Genomic DNA, 23,155 nt, shown 5'->3' with positions numbered 1-23,155 from the left:
AAGCGATCAATTTCCACCCAACTTTTACCTAGCGAATCCTTCCGCTCCTTGCCATCAGCATCCTTTTGGACGGTTTGTGTGGGTGGTGGGCGGTTGGTGTGTAGAAAAAATGGCACAGAATTAAACCGTCATTTGTCTAACGATTACACGCTCATATTGCAAAAAAAAAAACGGGCGCGTGTTTTCCCAACCCCAATCTCGAACTCCTTAACTGTGGGCCTTATCGGAAGGGAAAAAACTCCTTGCTGGAAAGGCGTGTATGTGTGTGTAAGTGTGCCCAGAATATGGTGTTGGTATAATATACTAACAATTTTAGAGAACCTCGCAAGGAAGACTGCAAGTCAAGGAGTATATTCGAGGCCGAAAACGGGCCTGCCAGGTATAAAAAGTTTTTCCCGCGATGACAGAGCACACTACCTCCGCCTTCTCCTGTATCCAGTTCTGTGGTCAGGAGTCGGAAGGACATAAAATCGATTCCTTCACCGTGAACAGCCTTTCCCATCATATCTGTAGACCCAGGTATCTACTACACTGAGTGAGGCTCCTCTTCTGTGTGGTAAACTGGGCTAGGCAATTTACCACCTTTGATAGGGATGATGACTACATCATGATAATATTTTTGCGGTGGAGAAGGTTGCGTTAAGTATTTTTATTAAAATATGAGTGAAAAGTGAGTACATGTAATTACACTTTGAAATAGATTTATATAAAAAAAAACAATACGCAATTTGACAGAAGAATGATAGAACCGAAGGAGGGGGTTGAATACTCAAAAACATAACAATATAATAACTTACTAAATCCACTAATGTGGATGCAGCATCAATCGCTTCTTACCAAAATTGGGTCTGAAAAAATGGAAATTAACCTAGTGTCAAAAGAACTTTTAATTTCCTAGGGGTAAACCAATTTGGCCCACTCTGGTTCCGATATGTTGGAAAAATAACAGTTTTTTCATAAACTCTTAAGGCTACTACAAATTTTCTTTGATTTTTTTGTATCTCGGCCCTGGTCGAGGTTGAGACAGGAAAAAAACTATATTTCAGATTTCAAGCAAAAAGTATCACAATATGCTTTGCACTTTGTCGAACACTCTAGAAAATCTACCAATTTCATAACTTTTGTGTATTTTGGTACGTTATTTAAAAAAACTGAAGAAATTTTCTGATGGATTTGATGTCTTTGGAAACGTTGAAGGTATTGATAAGGACTCGTTTTTTTAAAGTTCTTGAAAGTGTTATGTTTACGATTTTTAAATAATCTTTTTCACAACAAAATAACTTCCCAAAAGCTGATTTTTGACGAAGAACTTTGTCTCAGGGCTCTATACAGGGTAGCAATCCAAAATTTCTCGAAGCGAAATGAAACGCTTTGGTTTCACCTTCCCCTCTCGGCAAATTTCCCCTCTTAGGTACACGCTGGTTGGTTGAACAAACGTTTCCCAATCAGTCAATCGAGAGACGTGAGATTGATGTATCTAAAATCACCCCCTTTCTACCTCACAATTTTCGGATCATCGACGGGCAACAAGCAAATAAGGAGGTATAGGAGAATGGGTGCAAAAAGGCGGGGCATACGTCCCCGACCTAAATCAACAAAAAGCGGCTCGGTCAGTCCCGAAAATTCATTCTGTTGCTGGACGTCGACGAGAACACATCAGGAGCAGACGGCTTGGAAGCCCGGGAGCAGATGGCCTGGAGGCATGGACACGCCAAGATATGCCAGCCGGCATCAGTGGGAGTTGAGCATTGGACCTGGCAATCACCTGGAGTGGCCGGAGTCCCCGAGGGTGTTCCGATAGGGGGACATTTGCGGAACCATAAAAGTTGGGGCAATATGGGTATCAAACTTTAGGGATTTTGATACTGGACATAACATTTAACATTTTGGCAGTAGTGGCCACCACCTGTTGGGGCCGGAGGCCCCGGGGATGTTCCGATAAAGGGACATTTGCAGAACCATAAGAGTTGGGGCAATATAGCTTTAGCCCGAAGTCCCCGTTATCCAACGTCGAAAATAACATGAGACTATCTTTGAGCAGAAATAAAAAGATCTTAAGAAATAATTCTTTCGTGATTGATTTTGTGGCCAAGAAACGCAAATATTAATAACTATAAAAAAAATAATTTACTATTGTGTCCGAAGATCTTCGTCATGATGGTTATGCCTGTAGCATTACCACAGCAACTTTTTTTTTATTTTGGGCAAGTGACGACAAACATTTTGCCGCTGAGTTATGAATTTTTGAAAGAATGTATTTTTTGTTAGTTATAGAAATATTACTCAAAAATAATTCAGTTATAACATAGAAAAAATATTTCAACCGAAAAGTACTTCGACATTTTTTGATAGAATGCATCATTTTCTGGAAATATTTTTTTTTTGCCTTATTTATGTTTTGAATAGGATTATTTTTTATATTTTTTAAAATTGTGTCCATCTGAAGGAGCGCTAGGCCCGGCTCCAGAGGGCTTTTTGATTGTCCAACCTTTCCACTGTGTTGCAGGGAATTCCGTGGCACAACACAGCTTCAAGCCGACAATCGGCGAGTGGACTGTATTCACGACTTTTTCCTCCAGTGGACACCTTTGGCTAGGATGCAAGAAAACAGCTTGTTTCACGATGTTAACTTTTATATTTACAAGCTTAAACTGACTTACGGACTAACAAATTCATTGGGTTTTTAACCTAAAACTTCGGCATTTCTTCCCGAATCTTCTTTGAATTTTTGCAACAAAAACATTCTTATTATTTAATCTCCTCTCGGGTGCACAATCCTTTTTCCCTAAACCATGTACACGCCACTTCTTCTTTCCATTCATTTACTTCGTTCATCCCTACTCCCTGCTCTCCTATTGGTCTGTTTGCGCAAGCTGCCTGTTCAGACGCGCGCTGCGCGTTCTTGAGCCTATTGTGTGCTGTGAGATACATGAATGAAATATGTGTGAAAGGGAAAGGGCACGAATGGTGAGTTGGTCTGCGGTTATTTACATGCTATTGTTTCTTTTCTTCTTCAATGTGTGGCGTGTGTGCGGGTATAGTTGTGTTATGTGCTTGAAACAATGGAAGGATTAACTGACACTGTTGGATTTATGATTTACTTTGACACTGTTAAAAAATCATATCGGTTGGAAACTATATCTTCTGAGCTAAAAATTGGGCAAATTAAATCTACATTGGCGTTGCTAACACCATCATTCCAAAATCTTTTTTTCGGAAAGTTGAGAAAATCTTCAAAAAATATTTGTTTTGAACTTTGAAGATCGGACAATTCGTGGCTGAGATACTGCCTTTCAAATATTAAAAATCGATAAAATTACCTAGAATCTGAAAATGAATAAATGTTTTTTTTTTCTGAAGGACCGAATTTTCTTAACAAATGTGTTAATATGAAAATCAAAAAAAAATAATGCATTTGTAAATTTTTTGCCGAGTCCTTTGAAAAATATTACCTGGATGGGGCAATTTGAAGGAGGTGGTGATGAAGTTGACATAAGCTTTGAAAAATACTTGCAAAGGCCGCCAAATTGGCGCCAAAAATGTTGTCCATCATTCTCTATGACTCCAAAATTACGTCCCCTAAAACATACCGCAAATTTATGAAAATTGAAAATACTGATTTTAAGAAAAACATTTTTGTGAAAAATGGAATGATAAGTTTTTTGTTTGACCATTTTCTCTAAATAGTCCCCATCAATACATACAACTTTGCTCAAGACACCAAATCGATCACAAAATTCCTTCAATAATACGGATTTTCGAATTGTTACTTATCATTTTTGTATGGACAACTGCCAAAATTGTTTGAAGACTTGTATGGATGAACCAATGACACAGAATGGCTTGTTTGATAATAGGAAGGCCCCCACAAGGTTTGAGTAGAATAAAAAAATATAATCCATTTCTCGAATCCGGAAAGAAATGCTCTGCTGGCAAAATTGTGCTCTTTTAAACTCGTTAAAATAAGTTGCTGCCTTGTTATTCAAAAATTATCAAACTTACGGACCCAATCCTGCGACCGCCCGATTGTGAAAACAATCAAACTTTGCTGTAAATTATTTTGAAGGCAGTAGTTTAGATGAATAAAATGCATAGTTTGGTTCTGAAGAAAATGAAATAATCGTTAAAGTTACCATAGAACCTCTGCAAGAAACTGAACGAGATAAAAACAGGAAAATTTCAAGATTTTTTTGATTTTTAAGTTTAAAGATCAAATTTTAAGATGACCTCACGATTTTTTTTCAAAAATTTTGTGCCTAAGAAAAAGCCTGACGAAAAAAACAGGACAGTATGTCTCTCAGATAAAATACATTTTTTTTATAAAACTGTTTTTTTTTGTCTTAAGGTCAAATTTTTCGATTGTGATCATAGGAATTGTCCATTGTCCTAAGTTCATTTTTTGTGAAGATTTAGTTCAGACTCGAATATCCGAAGTTTCGATTATCCGAAGTTAAATTTTCGTTAAGTTCTGTTTTAATGTTTTATTGTGTCCTTTATTTATGATACAAATACGAAGTGTTCAAATTTAGCAGGTAAATACAAGAATGGTCCGTTTGTAGTTATTATAAACATTTCTATAAAAATATTGTAACAATTTATTGTGGTTTTCCTCGAATCTTTCCGCATATTCAAATTTGAGTTCCCTTCCGGCAGTTCATAAACCAGACCAATTAACAAAACCGGTCTCATCCCTGACCAGATCTACCATCTCTGGGCTCTCACTCGGTTGTGGAAAACTTTGCCCCCTTTCCATCTTTTCCATCTTTCCATCGGCACCAACGTTTTATATAAAATATAGGTACTCACTCAAGTGTCGATAGGAACGTGAGGGCGTGGTTGAGAGAGCAAGTCCCAACGAAAATATACCCAGGTGAAGGCGGGCATTGTGTGTTATATAGGTATAAGGTAAGTTTAACCAAAACGTTCCTCAATCCTGGAGCGCAAACCGCACTCCAACCATTTTGAAAAGGATGAAACAGCTGACATGCAGAGTGAGAGAGAGTGGAGCTTCGAGTTTTGAGTTTCGTAAAACCCCTTGAAAACGGGATGTCCTGTTTAAATAACAGTGTACCTTCTTCATCTTCCACCTCCTCCTCTTGCTTTTGGAGGGAGCAGCCGAGTCCCGAGACAAGGACACCGAAACATTTCAAGGATAATACCGTGCTCAAATAGGTAAATTAGATTGGCCTTCCACGGCGAGGCCTCGGTCGCTTCGGCATTCTTACGGCAAGGGTCAGGTTCCGTTTCGGTTCCAGTTGGCGGGATTTACAGGAATAGCTTCTTGATTTAACATGGTCCATCTCGGGTTGTTTTTGGTTTGTGATGACTTATTCGGAAACGTTCTCAGCAGACGAAATTCTAGCTTACTTTTCCAAAAGTTGCTATCAACATAGAAAACACATAGTACAAAGGACTTTTTCAACACAGATTTTTTTTTTATGATAACGCTGTCCAAAAAAAATATTATTCATTCCCCATCGGAGGGGAAGCATGATTTTTTTTATGAAAAGTAATTGATTTAGTTTAGTATTTAATTTTCATTGATAATATTAGACCTTTTCTATTATCTCCAATCGTTTTCGTTTGCCAATTTGGTGTTTGTTATATTTTTCTAGTAACTTTTTCATTATTTGCTTGTTTTAGATTATTTACATAAAAAGAAAATATCAACTATTAAAATGAAACAAATTGCCTTAAAACATAGTTCAGCTCACAAAAAAATACTGCATCTTCATTTTGACAAAAAAAAGATAAAATTAGTCAAAAACATGAACAAAGTTGACCCCAGATTTTTTTTCCTTCAAAACATTGGAAAGTCACAAGAGAAAAATAAAAAAAATGTAGCGTACTCCTTTCCAATAAGGCCATTACAAATATTTTTCAAATTTTATGTCAACAACATCGCCCCATCCCTTCAAAATTGGTCCGAAAAAAATATTAGGGGGCAAAAACAATATTTTTAAAAAAAACTTTAAAATTTTAATCAGCAAAGAAGTTTAATCAACTTTAAACTATCTAAAATGCATTTTTGCAATTCCGTCGTGAAACTACTCACTTTTCCTGTCATTCTTGAACGACGAAATAGCCTACTTTTCTGTACCAAAACTAACAGAATCGAATAGCAACACTTTTCAAAATAAATGCTGAAAAGTTGAACTTTTCAGCACTTGTTTCGAAAAGTAACACTTTTCAGATTTTTTTTTGATCTAAACGATTTATTGACAAAATACATGAAAATTTGACTTAAAATTTCACTCAGTGTGTGTTTTTTGGAATTGCAAAAAATGTTGTATGGAACTCTTTGCAAAACTTGATTTTTTCAGCACTCTTCATATTTATCCAACTCGGTGAACCTCGTTGGATAAATGTACGACTCGTGCTGAAAAAATCCTCTTTTTGCAACTTGTTGCATAAACTACTATTTTCTACATTGATAGTCATAGTTAGCATGTTTGAGATCGTTTAAAAATATTTTGATTTTTTAGTAAATTCCAATGTACGCTACGGCATTTTTTTGCAAAAAATAAATGTTTCGTCAGTAATTTGTAAATTTTGAAAATACCAAAATTTTTTGTAAAGTAATTTAGAAAACGTGGCGTTGTTTTGAACAAATTCAAGGGTAAATTCAGCGGCAATAAATTTCACAATTTTTTCACAGCATCTAAAATGTTAATGTTAAATACAGAAATTTTTACTAAATGATGTTTTCATAATATTTTTAAAATATCAAGCGTATCGAAATTTGTTATGCTGTTTTAGAGATTTTTTATTAAAACATAAATTTTCACAAAATACCGCATTTTAATTAAAAAAACTCAAATTGTTATGGTTTACAATATGGGTGTCAAACGATTCAAAATTGTTCATGCATTTTCGCTGTTTTGAAGTTTTTTGATTGAAATACCTAATAAATTTACAAAATACCGTATTTTTATGAAAAATAAACGGTTATCAAACGAATCAAAATTTGGTATGCTTTTTCACTTTTGAAGAGTTTTCTTTTTGGTAAAACACTATTTTTTTCTCAACATACCATATTTTTCGAAAATACTCAAATTTGCATAATTTGCAACATGGGTATCAAATGATCCGAAATTATGCATGCATTTTAACTGTTTTAGAGTTTTTTTATGAAATACTAAATTTTTTTCACAAAATAGCGTAATTTTATGAAAATACTAAAATTTATATGATTTGCAATTTTGGTATCAAACGATTCGAAATTTTCCATGCATTTTCACTGTTTTAGAGATTTTAGATTCAAAAAATATTTTTTTCGAAATGCCTCTTTTATAAATGCTCAAGCGATTTTTTTTTTGTATAACCCACAAATCACCGATTTACAAAATCTAAAAAAAATTTATTCAATAATCATATATCATATATCTCATCTCCCGGGGATCACTTTTCGATGGGGGCCCATTCATAAACCACGTTAACACTTTAGCGGGAGTGGTTGACGATTGTCTTTGGTTTTTTTGAATAGGTCTTGAAACACAATAGCTTATAGGACCTTTAAAAAAAAACTCTGGATATATATATTTTAAAAAACCTTTGTTTACTAGAAGGAGGAGAGCGGGTTGAAAGTTCCAAAAAGTAGCAAAGTGGTTTATGAACTGCCCTTAACGAAAAATATGACATTTATCATTTTCTACTAGCAACTTAATGAGGCAAACCCTGTCTACTAGACCACAAACAGCTCGATAAAAATTAAGCCAGGCCTTTAACGGGGTAGTTGAAAACCTTGTTGAAAAAAACATCACTATTTGAATAGGGACCACGTGGACACTTTAGGGCCCCCCCCCCCCTAATTGTCCACGATCCATACAAAAAATGATTTTTTTGTATGGACAATTGTCCACGAAGGGGGGGGGTTACAGATTCCCAAAAAAGTGTCCACGTGGTTTATGGATGGTCCCATACGTCATTTCAACACCTGGCATCCCTAGTAACATTTTAGGTTTTAAGTAGGCCATAAAAGCCTATTTAGGCCGTATGAGGGTTTCCAGAACCATGATAAAACCTGTAAGTTTAAAAATGTTACTAGGGATGTTCTGCCCAGTTTCCCAGAGAGCAAGCAGATTTGAAAGCCATTTCACGGCGTGTTTCCAAGTGTTTTCTGTGCAACCTTAAGGAGAAAAATAGTCATCGCTACTTTCAAATGTGCCTTATAGGAAATTTTCTCAGCTTTCCAATGCTTCTAAGAGCGAAATGTTTCATCGAGAAAATTCTTAGATATCTATATTTTAAGTTTTTTGTTTTAAAATCTTTAATCATATATTGAAAACTTTTAAATAACAGGAAACTTTTCAAATGATGCATTTCATGTGTCATTTACTCATCAGAATCTGCAAAATGAGACAAGAAACAACTTTGTAGAAGGTTGCCATCCGCAAAACATCTTTTAACTAAAGTTTTATCTGAATTTTTGAAGATATGGGATCTATTTAGAAATTCAAATCATAAAACCGTATTAAAGTATGATTTTTACAAGAACAAATAGATTATTACATAATTGTTGTGTACAAATAACACCGGTCTTCTCTGATTCAGCTTGGAATTAGCTGACACAACCGACATTTTTGCAGGTTTGAGATTGATAGGGTATTATTAGATTTTTATGAATAATTATCATATTTCCTTAACCAAATAATAACCAGTTTCATGGATACAAAATATGTTTAATCCTTGAACTTGAATTGCAAGCTACTGTTGTAAGCTTTAGGAGAATTACTTTGCATGAGTATAAAATGATTGTTTTAGTTTTTTTTTTTTTGTATGAAATGATCAAGGAATTAGCATTTTTTTAGAAGTCTATCTCTATTTTTTTATTTTTTTTTTATATATACCTTTATTGTATTTTAAATAGTTTGGAAAGGAAGTTTCAGCTTGATTTTTTTTGTCAAAATAATATGGGTAATTCTCCGCCAACTCACACAGCAGTTGCCCGACCCCTCCTCGATTTGCGTGAAACTTTGTCCTAAGGGTTAACTTTTGTCCCTGATCACAAATCCGAGGTCCGTTTTTTTGATATCTCGTGACGAAGGGGCGGTACGGCCCCTTTCATTTTTGAACATGCGAAAAAGAGGCATTTTTCAATAATTTGCAGCCTGAAACGGTGATGAGATAGAAATTTGGTGTCAAAGAAACTTTTATGTACCTCTTTTTTCGCATGTTCAAAAATGAAAGGAGTCGTACCGCTCCTCCGTCACGAGATATCAAAAAACGGACCTCGGATTCGTGATCAGTTACCCCTTAGGACAAAGTTTCACGCAAATCGAAGAGGGGTCGGGGCAACTTTTCCCGATTTCGTGTGAGTTGGTAGAGAATTATCCATATTTAATTTTTGTTCAAACAAAAAAAAAGTTTGTGACGGTGTTTTCAGCATTCTGAGTTGCAAGTGTCGAGTGTTGTTGCTACTTCTAAGTGCATTTTCAACAGTAAACATTTTATAAAATTTCAATTGTATTTTATACTTATAAAAAAAGACTTTTGAACTGTAATATGTAGTAAATTTTCGATTAAATTAAATCATGTTTGTATTTATGTTCCTGGTTACTGTTTGCTTAAGAAAACATCAAATAAATTCATTAAAATCCAATAATTCCATTAACAATCACAAACCTGCCAAAATTTCAGTTGAACAAGCTAAATCAGAGCAGACACGTGATATTTGTACACAACAATTATGTAATAATCTATTTGTTCTTGTAAAAATCATACTTTAATACGGTTTTATGATTTTAATTTCTGGATAAATCCCATATCTTCAAAAACTCATTTAAAACAAAATTTTCAAAATGTTTAGCGGTTTGCAATCTTCTACAAAGTTGTTTTTTGTCTTATTTTGCACATTTTGATGAGCAAATGACACATGAAACACATCATTTGATAAGTTTTCTGAACTGTTAGTATAAAGTTTTCAATAAATATTAAAGGATTTTAAAACAAAAAACTTAAAATACAGATATCTCAAAAATTTCCCGATGAAACATTTCGCTCTTAGAGGCATTGGAAAGCTGAGAAAATTTCTTATAAGACACATTTGAAAGTAGCGTAACTATTTTTTTCTGAAAAGTTTGTTCTAGATTTTTAATAAGTTGAATTAATTTTTTTTTTTTGCTTATACTTACATTTCTTATGTCATTCACTTTGGTAAACTGACGACCAAACTCCCATAAATCGACACCAAAACGAATTGCCCAATTTCGAACTCTGTAAATATAGAAAGAAATCAAATGTTAGTGGTTTTTTTATTTTGATTTTATGGTTTTACAACTCAATGAACTAGCTTGTTTATTTAATGCATTGATACTTTAACATGATTATTTTAAAATTAATTTAAAAACAAAATCCTTGTAAGTTTTAATCTTGTTATGAATTAACCCTTTTTTACAACCTGAAAGCGTGAACGAAACTAATTTCTTACCATGTAGCCTACCGTCAGAAGATGAATTTACTGCGATCGAATCGGTAAAAATCGCGAAACTATACCCCACGTGGCACTCGATAACAGAGAGTGTACTTGCTACAACATCTCTCCCGATTGCAGCCTCCTCCCAAGGAGAAAAACATTTTACCAAACAAGAATTTCCAATATATCTTCCAAATGGCGAACACATGAATCTCACGTCGATGACTACGACGTTGGTGGCGACGCATTCCGGAGCCAATGCCATCGTCGTCGTCGTCGTCGTCCTCAAAATCGTCCTCGAAGACCGCCCCGTAGAGTTATCCGCGTAATCTTGACGTGGGGTTGGGTGTGTGCGAAGGATGTGTTTCATAGCGATTTCGCGCGCTTCCATGCCCAGCATCTGCTATCTTGTTTCTTTTTTTTTTTCGTTTTTTCTCTCTTGAAGCAGTATCTAATAGGACCATCTTTCTCGCAGCGAAATCGGGGACTGAGGGGAGGAAGTCTAGTGCCATCCTTGTGCCATCATGGACTAAGATGGGTTAAGCCAGTTCGTTGGCATGGCAGAATGTAGGGCTTAGGTGTTGTACGACAAATTCTTGAGAAAAATCGATACACATTTTAGACATATTGTCTCTTGACGGATTCTACGCGTTGCTAGTTTCCTGAGTTGTGGAAGAAATTGTAAACATCTTCGAATTCTATCGTCTGGAAATTCCGCATCAAGAGTCTTTGAATCCTTAAAATTTTACATTTTTAGCAAATTTAGCTAAATTGATAGCTCTTCCTCGCAGTATATATCTAAAGAAAAAGTATTCGATTCACCACCTTGTAGCTAGAAATGTGACGGAAACAATCAATATCGTGTTGGTTGGCGTGGTCCCATAAGCTGTTCCAAACAGTACCAGTAATAGCAATTCAACAAGAAACAACATCTACACAGCTGGGAACCAAGCGAAGGAAAGATATGTCGGGAGAGAGCTTGAACGTTCCAAGTTGGACACGAAAGGGGTAGTGCAACTTTCTGAAAACATTCGTAACAAGTGATTTTGATACAGTTATTCTAAAAATTTGAGATGGATTTTCGGCTTGCAGTCGTTGAAAGCAGCTCAAAAGTACACAAATTATTGTTTGAGCTGCTTTCAACGACTGCAAGCCGAAAATCCATCTCAAATTAACAAACACAGTCGAAAAAAACCACATTTGTTATTCTAAAAATAATTCCATTTTTGCAAAGTCAGTGTACCTTGAATTAAAAAAAAATATTTCTATATAATAATGTCACTAGATCAAATATGAGCAAAATTAGTTAACACAAATTCATTGGTATTGAAGTATGTAGTTTGTATGGAAAAACTCAAAACAAACTGTGAAAAACTGAACAAATTAATCGTTTTGATTTTTTTATTTTTTTTCAGCTACCAGCTAAAGTATCAATGGATAGTTCTCAACCTATACAGCTATAATTTGACACTAAATGCTTAAATTACCTAAAAAAAGATTATAAATGGTGATGCAAGGAACATCCTTGTTCAAATATTAATGGAAAATTTACAATTATAATAAACTTCATTCAAAATTTGTTAGTTTCTTATTCAAACTATAAGAGTTTTGAAAAGGTTTAAAAAAGTGCGAAATAATGTTTCATAACACAAAAGAAGCCATCTGCTTAAAAAAAATGATTTGTATTTAAATTATTTTTAATAGAAATAAATGTTCTAAATTATTCAATAATATCTGGTCATTCGTTTATTGAAATAAACTGATCGATTGCAAAAGCTGACCTATATTGAATGAGATATTATCTAAACTGGTTTTCCACAAAGTTTTTGTCATCTGTTTGTAAGATCAGATCAGTTACAATCAAAATTTAAAAAAAAACTCGATTTTGCTTTCAACGGCAAGTGGATGACAAAATCATAGCAAAATGAAACTTGAGAGAATTTAGAACTTCAACGCTCAATACAAAAAACGTCATAAAGAATAATAAATTAAGAACGAGATTTTATAAACATTAACTGATTTCACATAACCGCATACTAGAGTTTTACAATGTTTTATGTTATTGGGACCAACTTATCTTGAAGTTTTAAAAAATAAAATAAATAGGCTCTTTTTTCCACGGATTCCGGAAAAGAGACAAATAGGTAAACAAAATATTTAATCTACACATTTCACAAAAATGCTTTAATATTTTTATAATATTTAAGGGGTTGTATACATGTAGAAAATCATAAAATTTAATATTGTAGAAAATTCACTAAATTTACAAAAAACATGATTTTCGATCACTCCTGAAAGTTTCACGAAGATATTTCATGACTGAACTGAGTAAGAGACGATTTAAGTACACTATTCAGCCATGCGCAAAGCGAGATGGCAAACTTGTGAACGTTTTTCTCTACACGAGGAGTTGATAAACAATTTACGTTTTTTTACATGGAAATCATAAAAATAATATAACCTATTTTTAAATTAAGGTTTTGAAAATCGGCCTTCGTCATGCACACAGGACCGGTATAACAAGTCCTCTCCAACATTTTGAGCCGATTTGGTCGAAGCAGTGTTGAGATATCGTGGCACCCGTTTTTTGAAACTACTAACTTAACATAGCTGGGTAATTCTCCGCCAACTCACACAGCAGTTGCCCCGACCCCTCTTCGATTTGCGTGAAACTTTGTCCTAAGGGGTAACTTTTGTCCCTGATCACGAAACCGAGGTCCGTTTTTTGATATCTCGTGACGGAGGGGCGGTACGACCCCTTCCATTTTTGAACATGCGAAAGAGGTGTTTTCAACGATTTGCAGCCTGAAACGGTGATGAGATAGAAATTTGTGTAAAAGGACTTTTATGTAAATTAGACGCCCGATTTGATGGCGTACTCAGAATTCGAATAAACGTATTTTCATCGAAAAATACTAAAAAGTTTTAAAAATTCATTTTCCGTTACTTGACTGTAAAATTTTGGAACATGTCATTTTATGGGAAATTAAATGTGCTTTTCGAATCTACATTGACCCAGAAGGGTCATTTTTTCATTTAGAACAAAATTTTTCATTTTAAAATTTCGTGTTTTTTCTAACTTTGCAGGGTTATTTTTTAGAGTGTAACAATGGTCTACAAAGTTGTAGAGCAGGCAATTACAAAATTTTTGATATACAGACATAAGGGGTTTGCTTATAAACATCACGAGTTATCGCGATTTTACGAAAAAAAGTTTTGAAAGAGTTACTTTTTGCGTTTCTCTTTGTTTCGTCGTCCGTGTCTGTCACGGGTGACCATGAATGATCGATGACGACCAACTTTTTCAAAACTTTTTTTCGTAAAATCGCGATAACTCGTGATGTTTATAAGCAAACCCCTTATGTCTATATATCAAAATTTTTGTAATTGTCTGCTCTACAACTTTGTACAACATTGTTACACTCTAAAAAATAACCCTGCAAAGTTAGAAAAAAGACGAAATTTTAAAATGAAAAATTTTGTTCTAAATGAAAAAAAATGACCCTTCTGTGACAATGTAGATTCGAAAGGTACATTAAATTTCCCATAAAATGACATGTTCCAAATTTTTTTACAGTCGAGTAACGGAAAATGGGAGAATTTTTAAAACTTTTTTAGTATTTTTTTTATTCGATGAAAAATACGTTTATTCGGAATTCTGAGTACGCCATCAAATCGGGCGTCTAATTTTACATAAAAGTCCCTTTGACACCAAATTTCTATCTCATCACCGTTTCAGGCTGCAAATTGTTGAAAAACACCTCTTTTTTCGCATGTTCAAAAATGGAAGGGGTCGTACCGCCCCTCCGTCACGAGATATCAAAAAACGGACCTCGGTTTCGTGATCAGGGACAAAAGTTACCCCTTAGGACAAAGTTTCACGCAAATCGAAGAGGGGTCGGGGCAACTTTTCCCGATTTCGTGTGAGTTGATAGAGAATTACCCAGCTATATATCGGCAATGGTAGATCCAAACGTCTTCATATTTATTTTGTTAATACATTTAAATGCCCTGCAAAATGATTATGAAAAAATTTAAATGTGTGCTCACACCAACCTCGGACATTTTTTACGCTTTACATGCATGTAACCCCTTAAATAATGACATTTAACAAAAAAAGGTCACCACAGCTGTATGTTTAAACTAAAACTGTATTCAATTGATTCACTTTTATATCTCACACTCACAGGGCCGATTGAAAAATTATTAAGGTATGAAATTCTGTATATTGAAAAAGGATTATCTAAAAAACGATTTTTTGTATCACTAAAAAGTGAATTGAAAAATAGTGTTTTTGAGAAAATATCGAAAATCTGAACAAAAGAACATTTTTTAAAAGCAAAATCGAATTAGCAATGGAAAAGTAGTTCCCATTTTTTTCATAATATTTGCTTTTTTTCATGTCATAAATACTTATGGTCCATTTATGACTCACAAATCTTTTTTTTTAAGCTAGCCAATAATTTTCGTATGGTCCTCAGGATCATTTCCCCATTGTTAACTTAATATTGAGTAATTCCAGCTCAAATCAGGAATTTTTCTGATACTTGTATACCCAACCCGCTCCGATTTCAATTAAATTTTTAGACATGTTATCCTAGGCCTATATAAGTCATTTTTGTGAATATGAAGCCAATTGTTCGCAAAAATTACATTTGAAAAGGGTGTAAGTTATTTAAATACCTATCTTTTTATTTTGTAATTTAAACATTACAGTATTTCAAAGCATTTGTATCGTATCAAAAAGTGGTCAACGCCAAACTTATAGAAAATTGGGCGGGCTTTCCGAAAAAAAATACACTGACAGAAAAATACACCCCAGTTCTATAAGATTTTTTATTTTTTTAGTTTAAAAGTTTGATTGAAAGGTGATGTTGTGATTTTTTCGCTCAAAATTTTTGAGGAAATAGTCTAAGTAATACAAAAAGACTCAAGAAAAATGCAGGATGGTATGTCTCTCCTAAAAAAATACAAAAATCATTTACTTAAACGTCAAAATTTGTAGATACCGAAAGTAGGAATCGATTCTTCAGCTAATTTTACATAAAGTCTCCATGTTTCCCATTGTCCTATATCCAATCCTCGTGAAAATACAGCAGTTTTAAATATCAAAATGTTGAAAAAATAGGGCTTTTGATGGTTTTCGGCAATTTCTATATGACAGATTTGATTTTGCAGTTTCGAAAATATTTTTACCGGAAAGCTTGTCCAATTTCCCATAAGTTTGTCTCTGACAACTTTTTAAGTTGACTCGTTTTAATATTTACGTAAGATAATTTACTTTTCATGTTTCCACCACACTAAAAAAGATATACTATTTTCAGTTATGAGCAATGTAAAGTTTCTATCTGTAAGCCCATACATCCAATTGAAATGCTGTCAAAGACATACTTATCGGAAATTCTGCCATTGTCTGTCAGAAAAAATGTGTAATTTTACCTCTAAAAATGTGTAAATTTGAGGTAAAATTACATCATAAAAGAGGTAATTTTCAACTTTCCGAAATTAAAGCTTCAAAATTAACACATTTTTTTACTGTGCAAGCTTCCACAACAACCAGGACCCAAGTGCCATTAACTCCAGGAGACAGCATTTCAGTGTTTCCAGTCCGCCTGATTGGCCCACTAGTAGAGCGCGTCTGAAAATCTCCAAGCGGAGTCAACAGCGCCTTGTAAAGGCATCTGCTAAGTCCTCTTTTCCAAGCCCCAGGGCTGACTCACACACATACAGAATCTCTCCCGACAACGTCAAAATTTATGCAGGTATTTAAACCGAAAGAATTTCAACATATATTCGCCACTTTCCCACGACCCTGCCGAAGGACATGGACTTTTTTACTCCAGAATTGCACAGTGGGTTATTTTAAACATTAGTAACCAAAATCATTCATTTTGATTTTGAAGTTCATATAAAAACTTTTTTTTTCAAATTAAGCAACAATATGAATCGAAATTGAAAAAATAACAACAACAAAATTGCAGCTTCTAACCCACCGTGCACCAACCGGCGGCGCCGCGGCCACACGTCGCCACGCGGATTGGCAGATATTACTACATTGTTATCATTTCGTCGGAAAATCGGAAAACCACGGCCCGGCGAGCAACAATTTTCCGGACCGGGTGTCATTTGGCAGTTATTGGCTAGTGCCATGCCACACACACACACACACACACACCAAAACGGCACCAAGTTGGCGTGTCATGGACGACCCCTCCCTCGATAAAGGGTGTGGAGCAGCCAAAAGAAAGAATGCTCAATATGGGTGATGGGGGAGGGGGGAGGGACCTGGTGGGTGGTTTTCCTCGTCACGTGTGGGGGGTCAGTGCCATTAACGTATTTTAATGGAAATGAGGTAGATTAGTTCGGGACGGTAAGCCGGCATGAAATTCATGTTGATGTTTTTATTATGCGAAGAAGGGTGAAAGAAACGTTTAGCCGAACGACTAACCGAGCAATTTGAGGTGGTGTGGCGTGTGGTGGAAGGATGACCGCATAGAGAAGGGATCGTTATCTTTCAGGTTGTCTAAAAGTCCGAAAGTTGTTCGTGAGGAAAATAAAAATTACAGTAGAGTTTGGATCGCAAGTTATTTTTCAATCAAAGCATATTTTTAAACAAGTTTTGCTTGTAAATTGCACTCAATTCGTCTTGTCCTTCGAGAAAAATGGGATATTATAGATTTAAAAGATAACCGAGGAGGCAAAGCATTCATAAACCATAAATTGTTAAACAGGATTTTTGTTAAATTTTGCTTTATTCATTAGACATAATTCAGCTTATTTCCCGTTGTACCTATTTGTAAATTTTCCGGGAATTCCCGAAATTTGAGTGAAAGTATACAATTTCTTAACTTTACGGCACCAGTATTTTAAAAATTCAATATACTTTTCATATTGAACTAATCAGCTAGTCTGAAAATTTCAAGTAAAGGTTTTTTAATATATTAATGATTTCTGAAGTATTCAAAACTGGAAAAAGATCTTGCTAATTTGTTGGGCATCGAAATTTACGATATTATGGATTGAAAATAATTTATTAGAATTTTGGTTAATTATTGAAAAGCAAATTTAAATAATAAGTTATAACCAACTCCCGAGATCAAAATTGAAGATTTGAAGAAATGTTTATTTTTACTGAGTTTTTTTTTAACTATAAAAACAGTACCATAAATTAAAACCAAATAAAAATTTAAAAAACTTCTTCTTGGTATATAAAAGGTGCCCAAAATATGCAGTTATATACCAAAAACTCCATCAACGTATTTGAAAATTTATTAAAGAGCAATTCTCTACGAAATCGGTCTTTTTTTTAGAATTTTATTTTTTGTAACTGTAACTTTTGTGGTGCTTTCCGTATGCACAAGAAAGCCATTTTGTATAACTAGTTGGTCCATATAATTTTCCTAACAAATTTGGCAGCTGTCCAAGTGTCCATACAAAAATAATGCATGAAAATTCAAAAATCTGTATCTTTTGAAGGAATTTTTTGATCGATTTGGCGTCTTCAGCAAAGTTGTAGGTATGAATAAGGACTACACTGAAAAAATAATACAAGGTAAAAAAAATGTGATTTTTTATTTAACTTTTTGTCACTAAAACTTGATTTGCAAAACAACACTATTTTTTTTTTTGAATTTTTGGTATGTCCCCAAAGGACATCAAATGCCAACTTTTCAAAAATTTCCAAGTTTTGCAAAAAATCTTTGAGCGAGTTATGATTTGTTTGATCTATACAGATTTTTTCAAAAAGCGAAATATTGGTCTCAAAAATTTTCGATGCAAAATCAAATTTGCAATCAAAAAGTACTTCAGTGAAATTTTGACAAAGTGCACCGTTTTCAGGCTAAAACCACTTTTATGTAACTTTTTTGAAAAATAGTCGCAGTTTTTCATTTTTTCAAATTAGTGCATGTTTGCCCACTTTTGAAAAAAATATTTTGAATAGCTGAGAAAAATCTCCATATTATTTTTTTTTTAATTTGTTGGTACGACCCTTAGTTGCTGAGATATTGCCAGGCAAAGGTTTAAAAACAGGAAAATTGATGTTTTTTAAGTCTCACACCAAACAAACATCAATTTTCATGTTTTTAAACCTTTTCATGGCAATTTCTCAGCAACTATAAAGTTCAAAAAAGCAAAATATAGGGAATTTTCACAGCTATTCAAAATCATTTTTTTTAAGTGGGCAAACATGGGCACCAATCTTTAAAAATTAATAACTACGACTATTTAAAAAAATACATAAAAATCGTTATAACTTGAGAACCGTGCACTCTATCAAAATTTCACCAAGTACTTTCTGATTGCAAAATCGATTTACATCGAAAAATAAGGTAAAAAATTTTTTGCGACCAATATTTCAATTTTCTGAAAAATACAATTTTGAATCAAAAATTCATAACTCGGTCAAATATTTTTCACCCGTTCTAGAAAATTCTGAAAAGTTGGCATTTGATGTCACATATTAGAATATAAAAAAAATAAAAAATACAAACATTTAAACTGCAAAAATTCAATTCAATTCGTGTTTTGCCTTCCTAACTGAGGTAAGGCTATAATCCTGCTCGAAAATTGAACTTTTGAAAAACAGCTCGTAGACCTATATTCATGTATACCTATCGACTCAGAATCGAAAACTGAACAAATGTCTGTGTGTGTGTGTGTGTGTGTGTGTGTGTGTGTGTGTGTGTGTGTGTGTGTGTGTGTGTGTGTGTGTGTGTGTGTGTGTGTGTGTGTATGTGTGTGTGTATGTATGTATGTGATCAAAATTCTTGCCAAGTTTTCTCAGCACTGGCTGGACCGAATTTGATCAAACCATTCGATTTGGTTTAGGGTCCCATACATCGCTATTGAATTGTTTGAAGTTTCGATAAGTAGTTCAAAAGTTATATAAAAATGGGTTTTTTAAACATTTATCCGGATCTCACTTATATGCATGAAAACTATGTCCGTATCCATCATCCAACCCATTGTTGGTTAGGTAATCAAAAGACCTTTCCAACGAGATCAAAAAATTGAAGATCTGGCAACCCTGTCTCGAGATATGTCCACTTCAGTGATATTCATGCACTTTTTTGAAGCCGTATCCCACTTAAATGTATGTAAAGTATGTCCGGATCCACAATCCAACCCATCGTTGGTTAGGTTATCAAAAAACCTTTCCAACGAGTCCAAAACATTGAAGATCTGGCAACTTTGTCTCGAGATATGTCCACTTAAGTGATATATTTGTACTTTTTTGATGCCGGATCTCACTTAAATGTATGTAAACTATGTGCGGGTCCACCATCCGACCCATCGTTGGTTAGGTAATCGAAAAACCTTTCTAACGAGCTCACAACATTGTTGATCTGGCAACCTTGTCTCGAGTTATGATTACTTAAGTTATATGTGTGTACGTATTTTTCTGGATCTAAAAAAAAGCTGAAATATGTGTCCAAACCACTCATATTACCCATTGTTGGTAAAAAGTGAGGAAGGCATCAACCACGTAGGTGGATTAAGTTAGTTTTTTATTAGAATTTAGCAATTCTTTTCCAGGATGTTGTGGGTCTCGTGGCGCAGGGGTAGCGGCTTCGGCTGCCGATCCCGATGATGCTATGAGACGCGGGTTCGATTCCCGCCTTATCCACTGAGCTTCTATCGGATGGTGAAGTAAAACGTCGGTCCCGGTTTCTCCTGTCTCGTCAGAGGCGCTGGAGCAGAAATCCCACGTCAGAGGAAGGCCATGCCCCGGGGGGCGTAGTGCCAATAGTTTCGTTTTCGTTCCAGGATGTTACATTTGCAATTCAGAGATTATGAGAACCTTTCAACTGAGATCAATTCATAAGCCTTTGCAGGAAAGGTACATATGAGCAATTCTCTACGAAATCGGTCTTTTTTCTTCAATTTTAATTTTTGTATTTTTTAATCCGACTGAAACTTTTTTGGTGCCTTCGGTATGCCCAAAGAAGCCATTTTGCATCATTAGTTTGTCCATATAATTTTCCATACAAATTTGGCAGCTGTCCATACAAAAATGATGTATGAAAATTCAAAAATCTGTATCTTTTGAAGGAATTTTTTGATCGATTTGGTGTCTTCGGCAAAGTTGTAGGTATGGATACGGACTACACTGGAAAAAAATAATACACGGTAAAAAAAATTTGGTGATTTTTTTATTTAACTTTTTATTACTAAAACTTGATTTGCAAAACAACACTATTTTTAATTTTTTTTATTTTTTGATATGTTTTAGAGGACATAAAATGCCAACTTTTCAGAAATTTCCAGGTTGTGCAAAAAATTATTGACCGAGTTATGAATTTTTTAATCAATACTGATTTTTTCAAAAAATCGAAATTTTGGTCGTAAAATTTTTCAACTTCATTTTTCGATGTAAAATCAAATTTGCAATCAAAAAGTACTTTAGTGAAATTTTGATAAAGTGCACCGTTTTCAAGTTATAGCCATATTTAAGTGACTTTTTGAAAATAGTCGCAGTTTTTATTTTTAAAATTAGTGCACATGTTTGCCCAGTTTTGGAAAAATATTTTGAAAAGCTGAGAAAATTCTCTATATTTTGCTTATTCGGACTTTGTTGATACGACCTTTAGTTGCTGAGATATTGCAATGCAAAGGTTTAAAAACAGGAAAATTGATGTTTCACCCAAACAACCCACCATTTTCTATCGTCAATATCTCAGCAACTAATGGTCCGATTTTCAATGTTAATATATGAAACAATTGTGAAATTGTCCGATCTTTTCGAAAAAAATATTTTCAAAATTTTCAAATCAAGACTAACATTTTAAAAGGGCGTAATATTGAATGTTTGGCCTTTTTGAAATGTTAGTCTTGATTTGAAAATTTTGAAATTATTTTTTTCGAAAAGATCGGAAAATTTCACAAATGTTTCATATATTAACATTGAAAATCGGACCATTAGTTGCTAAGATATTGACGATAGAAAATGGTGGGTTGTTTGGGTGAGACTTAGAAATCATCAATTTTCCTGTTTTTAAACCTTTGCATTGCAATATCTCAGCAACTAAAGGTCGTATCAACAAAGTCCGAATAAGCAAAATATAGAGAATTTTCTCAGCTTTTCAAAAATATTTTTCAAAACTGGGCAAACATGTGCACTAATTTAAAAATGAAAACTGCGACTATTTTCAAAAAGTCACTTAAATATGGCTATAACTTGAAAACGGTGCACTTTATCAAAATTTCACTAAAGTACTTTTGATTGCAAATTTAATTTTACATCGAAAATGAAGTTGAAAATTTTACGACCAAAATTTCGATTTTTGAAAAATCAGTATTGATTAAAATTCATAACTCGGTCAATAATTTTTGCACAACCTGGAAATTTCTGAAAAGTTGGCATTTTATGTCCTCTAAAACATATCAAAAAAAAAAAAATTAGTGTTTTTTGTAAATCAAGTTTTAGTGACAAAAGTTAAATAAAAATCACCAAATTTTTACCGTGTATTATTTTTTCTAGTGTAGTCCGTATCCATACCTACAACTTTGCCGAAGACACCAAATCGATCAAAAATTCCTTCAAAAGATACAGATTTTTGAATTTTCATACATCATTTTTGTATGGACAGCTGCCAAATTTGTATGGAAAATTATATGGACAAACTAATGATGCAAAATGGCTTCTTTGGGCATACCGAAGGCACCAAAAAAGTTTCAGTCGGATTAAAAAATACAAAAAAAATCGAATGACCGAAATCCTAGAGAACTGCTCATATTTCTTCGTTTTGATTTTGCTAGCTGAGTGCTCTTTTAGGGAAAATAAATTTTGAGAAAAAACCCCAGATCTATGAAAATTGCAATTTCGTAGAGAATCGCTCTAACATTAAAAAAAAAACTCAGATTAAATTTCCGGACATTATGAAAACCAAGATTTTTGCTTTTTTTTTTGGTAGTACCTTCAGTTAATTGGAGCTTGATCAGAGAAGTTAATTTTCGAGCGCTTTTCACTTTAGATGTAATGAACCCTATATTAACTCAAAATCTCAAAAACAACAATAAAACTGATGTTCAAATTCCATTTATTGAACAAAAACTAAAGTAAAGCATCTAAAAAAACCTCAACATAACCTCACAATAAAAAAGAGCCGGCAAGTGCTCGGCGGGGCGGTTGCAAAAACACTCCCAAGACTAGACCAAATTCATTATCAGAGCTCACTCTCTCTCTCTTCAAACTCATTATTCCACACTTGTCAGCGATGATGCTCGAGAAGGCATCTGCTCAGTATGTTGAACCAGAGACCAGGGTTTCAGCCCCCATCCCTTCTATATTTTTTTTGTAGTCAGAGGCAGCCATCAGCAGTTTCAAGTGTGGTGGCGGTCGTAGGTCTCGTCGTCGACAACCCCTTACGTGTAGTAGTACTCTGCCCCTCCGAAGTAAACGGGGTGACATTGTGCACAAGAAGTAGTGTCCCAAATAAAAGAGTATACTCCCCCGAGGGGGAAGAGAGGGCTGCACCACAAATGTTCATCCAGATCCAGAGGCAACTCTTAGTGCTGAGGAGTGTCCTTTTTGACACACTCGTGGGATACACAGTACACCACTGTACGAACATATCTCTTCTAATAATTTTGTTAAATTTTACACTGAAAAGATTGACACATTATGCTTGATGATTCCTTAACAAATTAAAAAACTACTAAACTACTACTGTATTAAAGATGTGTAATTTTTAACGAAGCTCCCAAATAAAAAAATATTTTATTAAACGGTGTAAAGAT

General features: G+C 34.2%; 1 protein-coding gene across 3 annotated transcripts in view; it reads right to left on the bottom strand.

Annotated features, from left to right (window-relative positions):
- LOC6037372 (voltage-dependent calcium channel subunit alpha-2/delta-3) overlaps positions 1-23,155 on the bottom strand; it is a 124,774-nt gene that overhangs the window by 87,418 nt on the left and 14,201 nt on the right. For all 3 annotated transcript variants that reach the window (XM_038253285.1, XM_038253286.1, XM_038253287.1), the window contains exon 2: positions 10,134-10,215. In XM_038253285.1, coding sequence (XP_038109213.1) covers positions 10,134-10,215 — 82 coding nt within the window. The remainder of the gene's footprint in view (positions 1-10,133; positions 10,216-23,155) is intronic.

The sequence above is a fragment of the Culex quinquefasciatus genome, chromosome 2 (assembly GCF_015732765.1).
Source record: "Culex quinquefasciatus strain JHB chromosome 2, VPISU_Cqui_1.0_pri_paternal, whole genome shotgun sequence".
NCBI lineage: Eukaryota > Metazoa > Arthropoda > Insecta > Diptera > Culicidae > Culex > Culex quinquefasciatus.
This window is presented reverse-complemented; position numbering and strand designations above follow the sequence as displayed.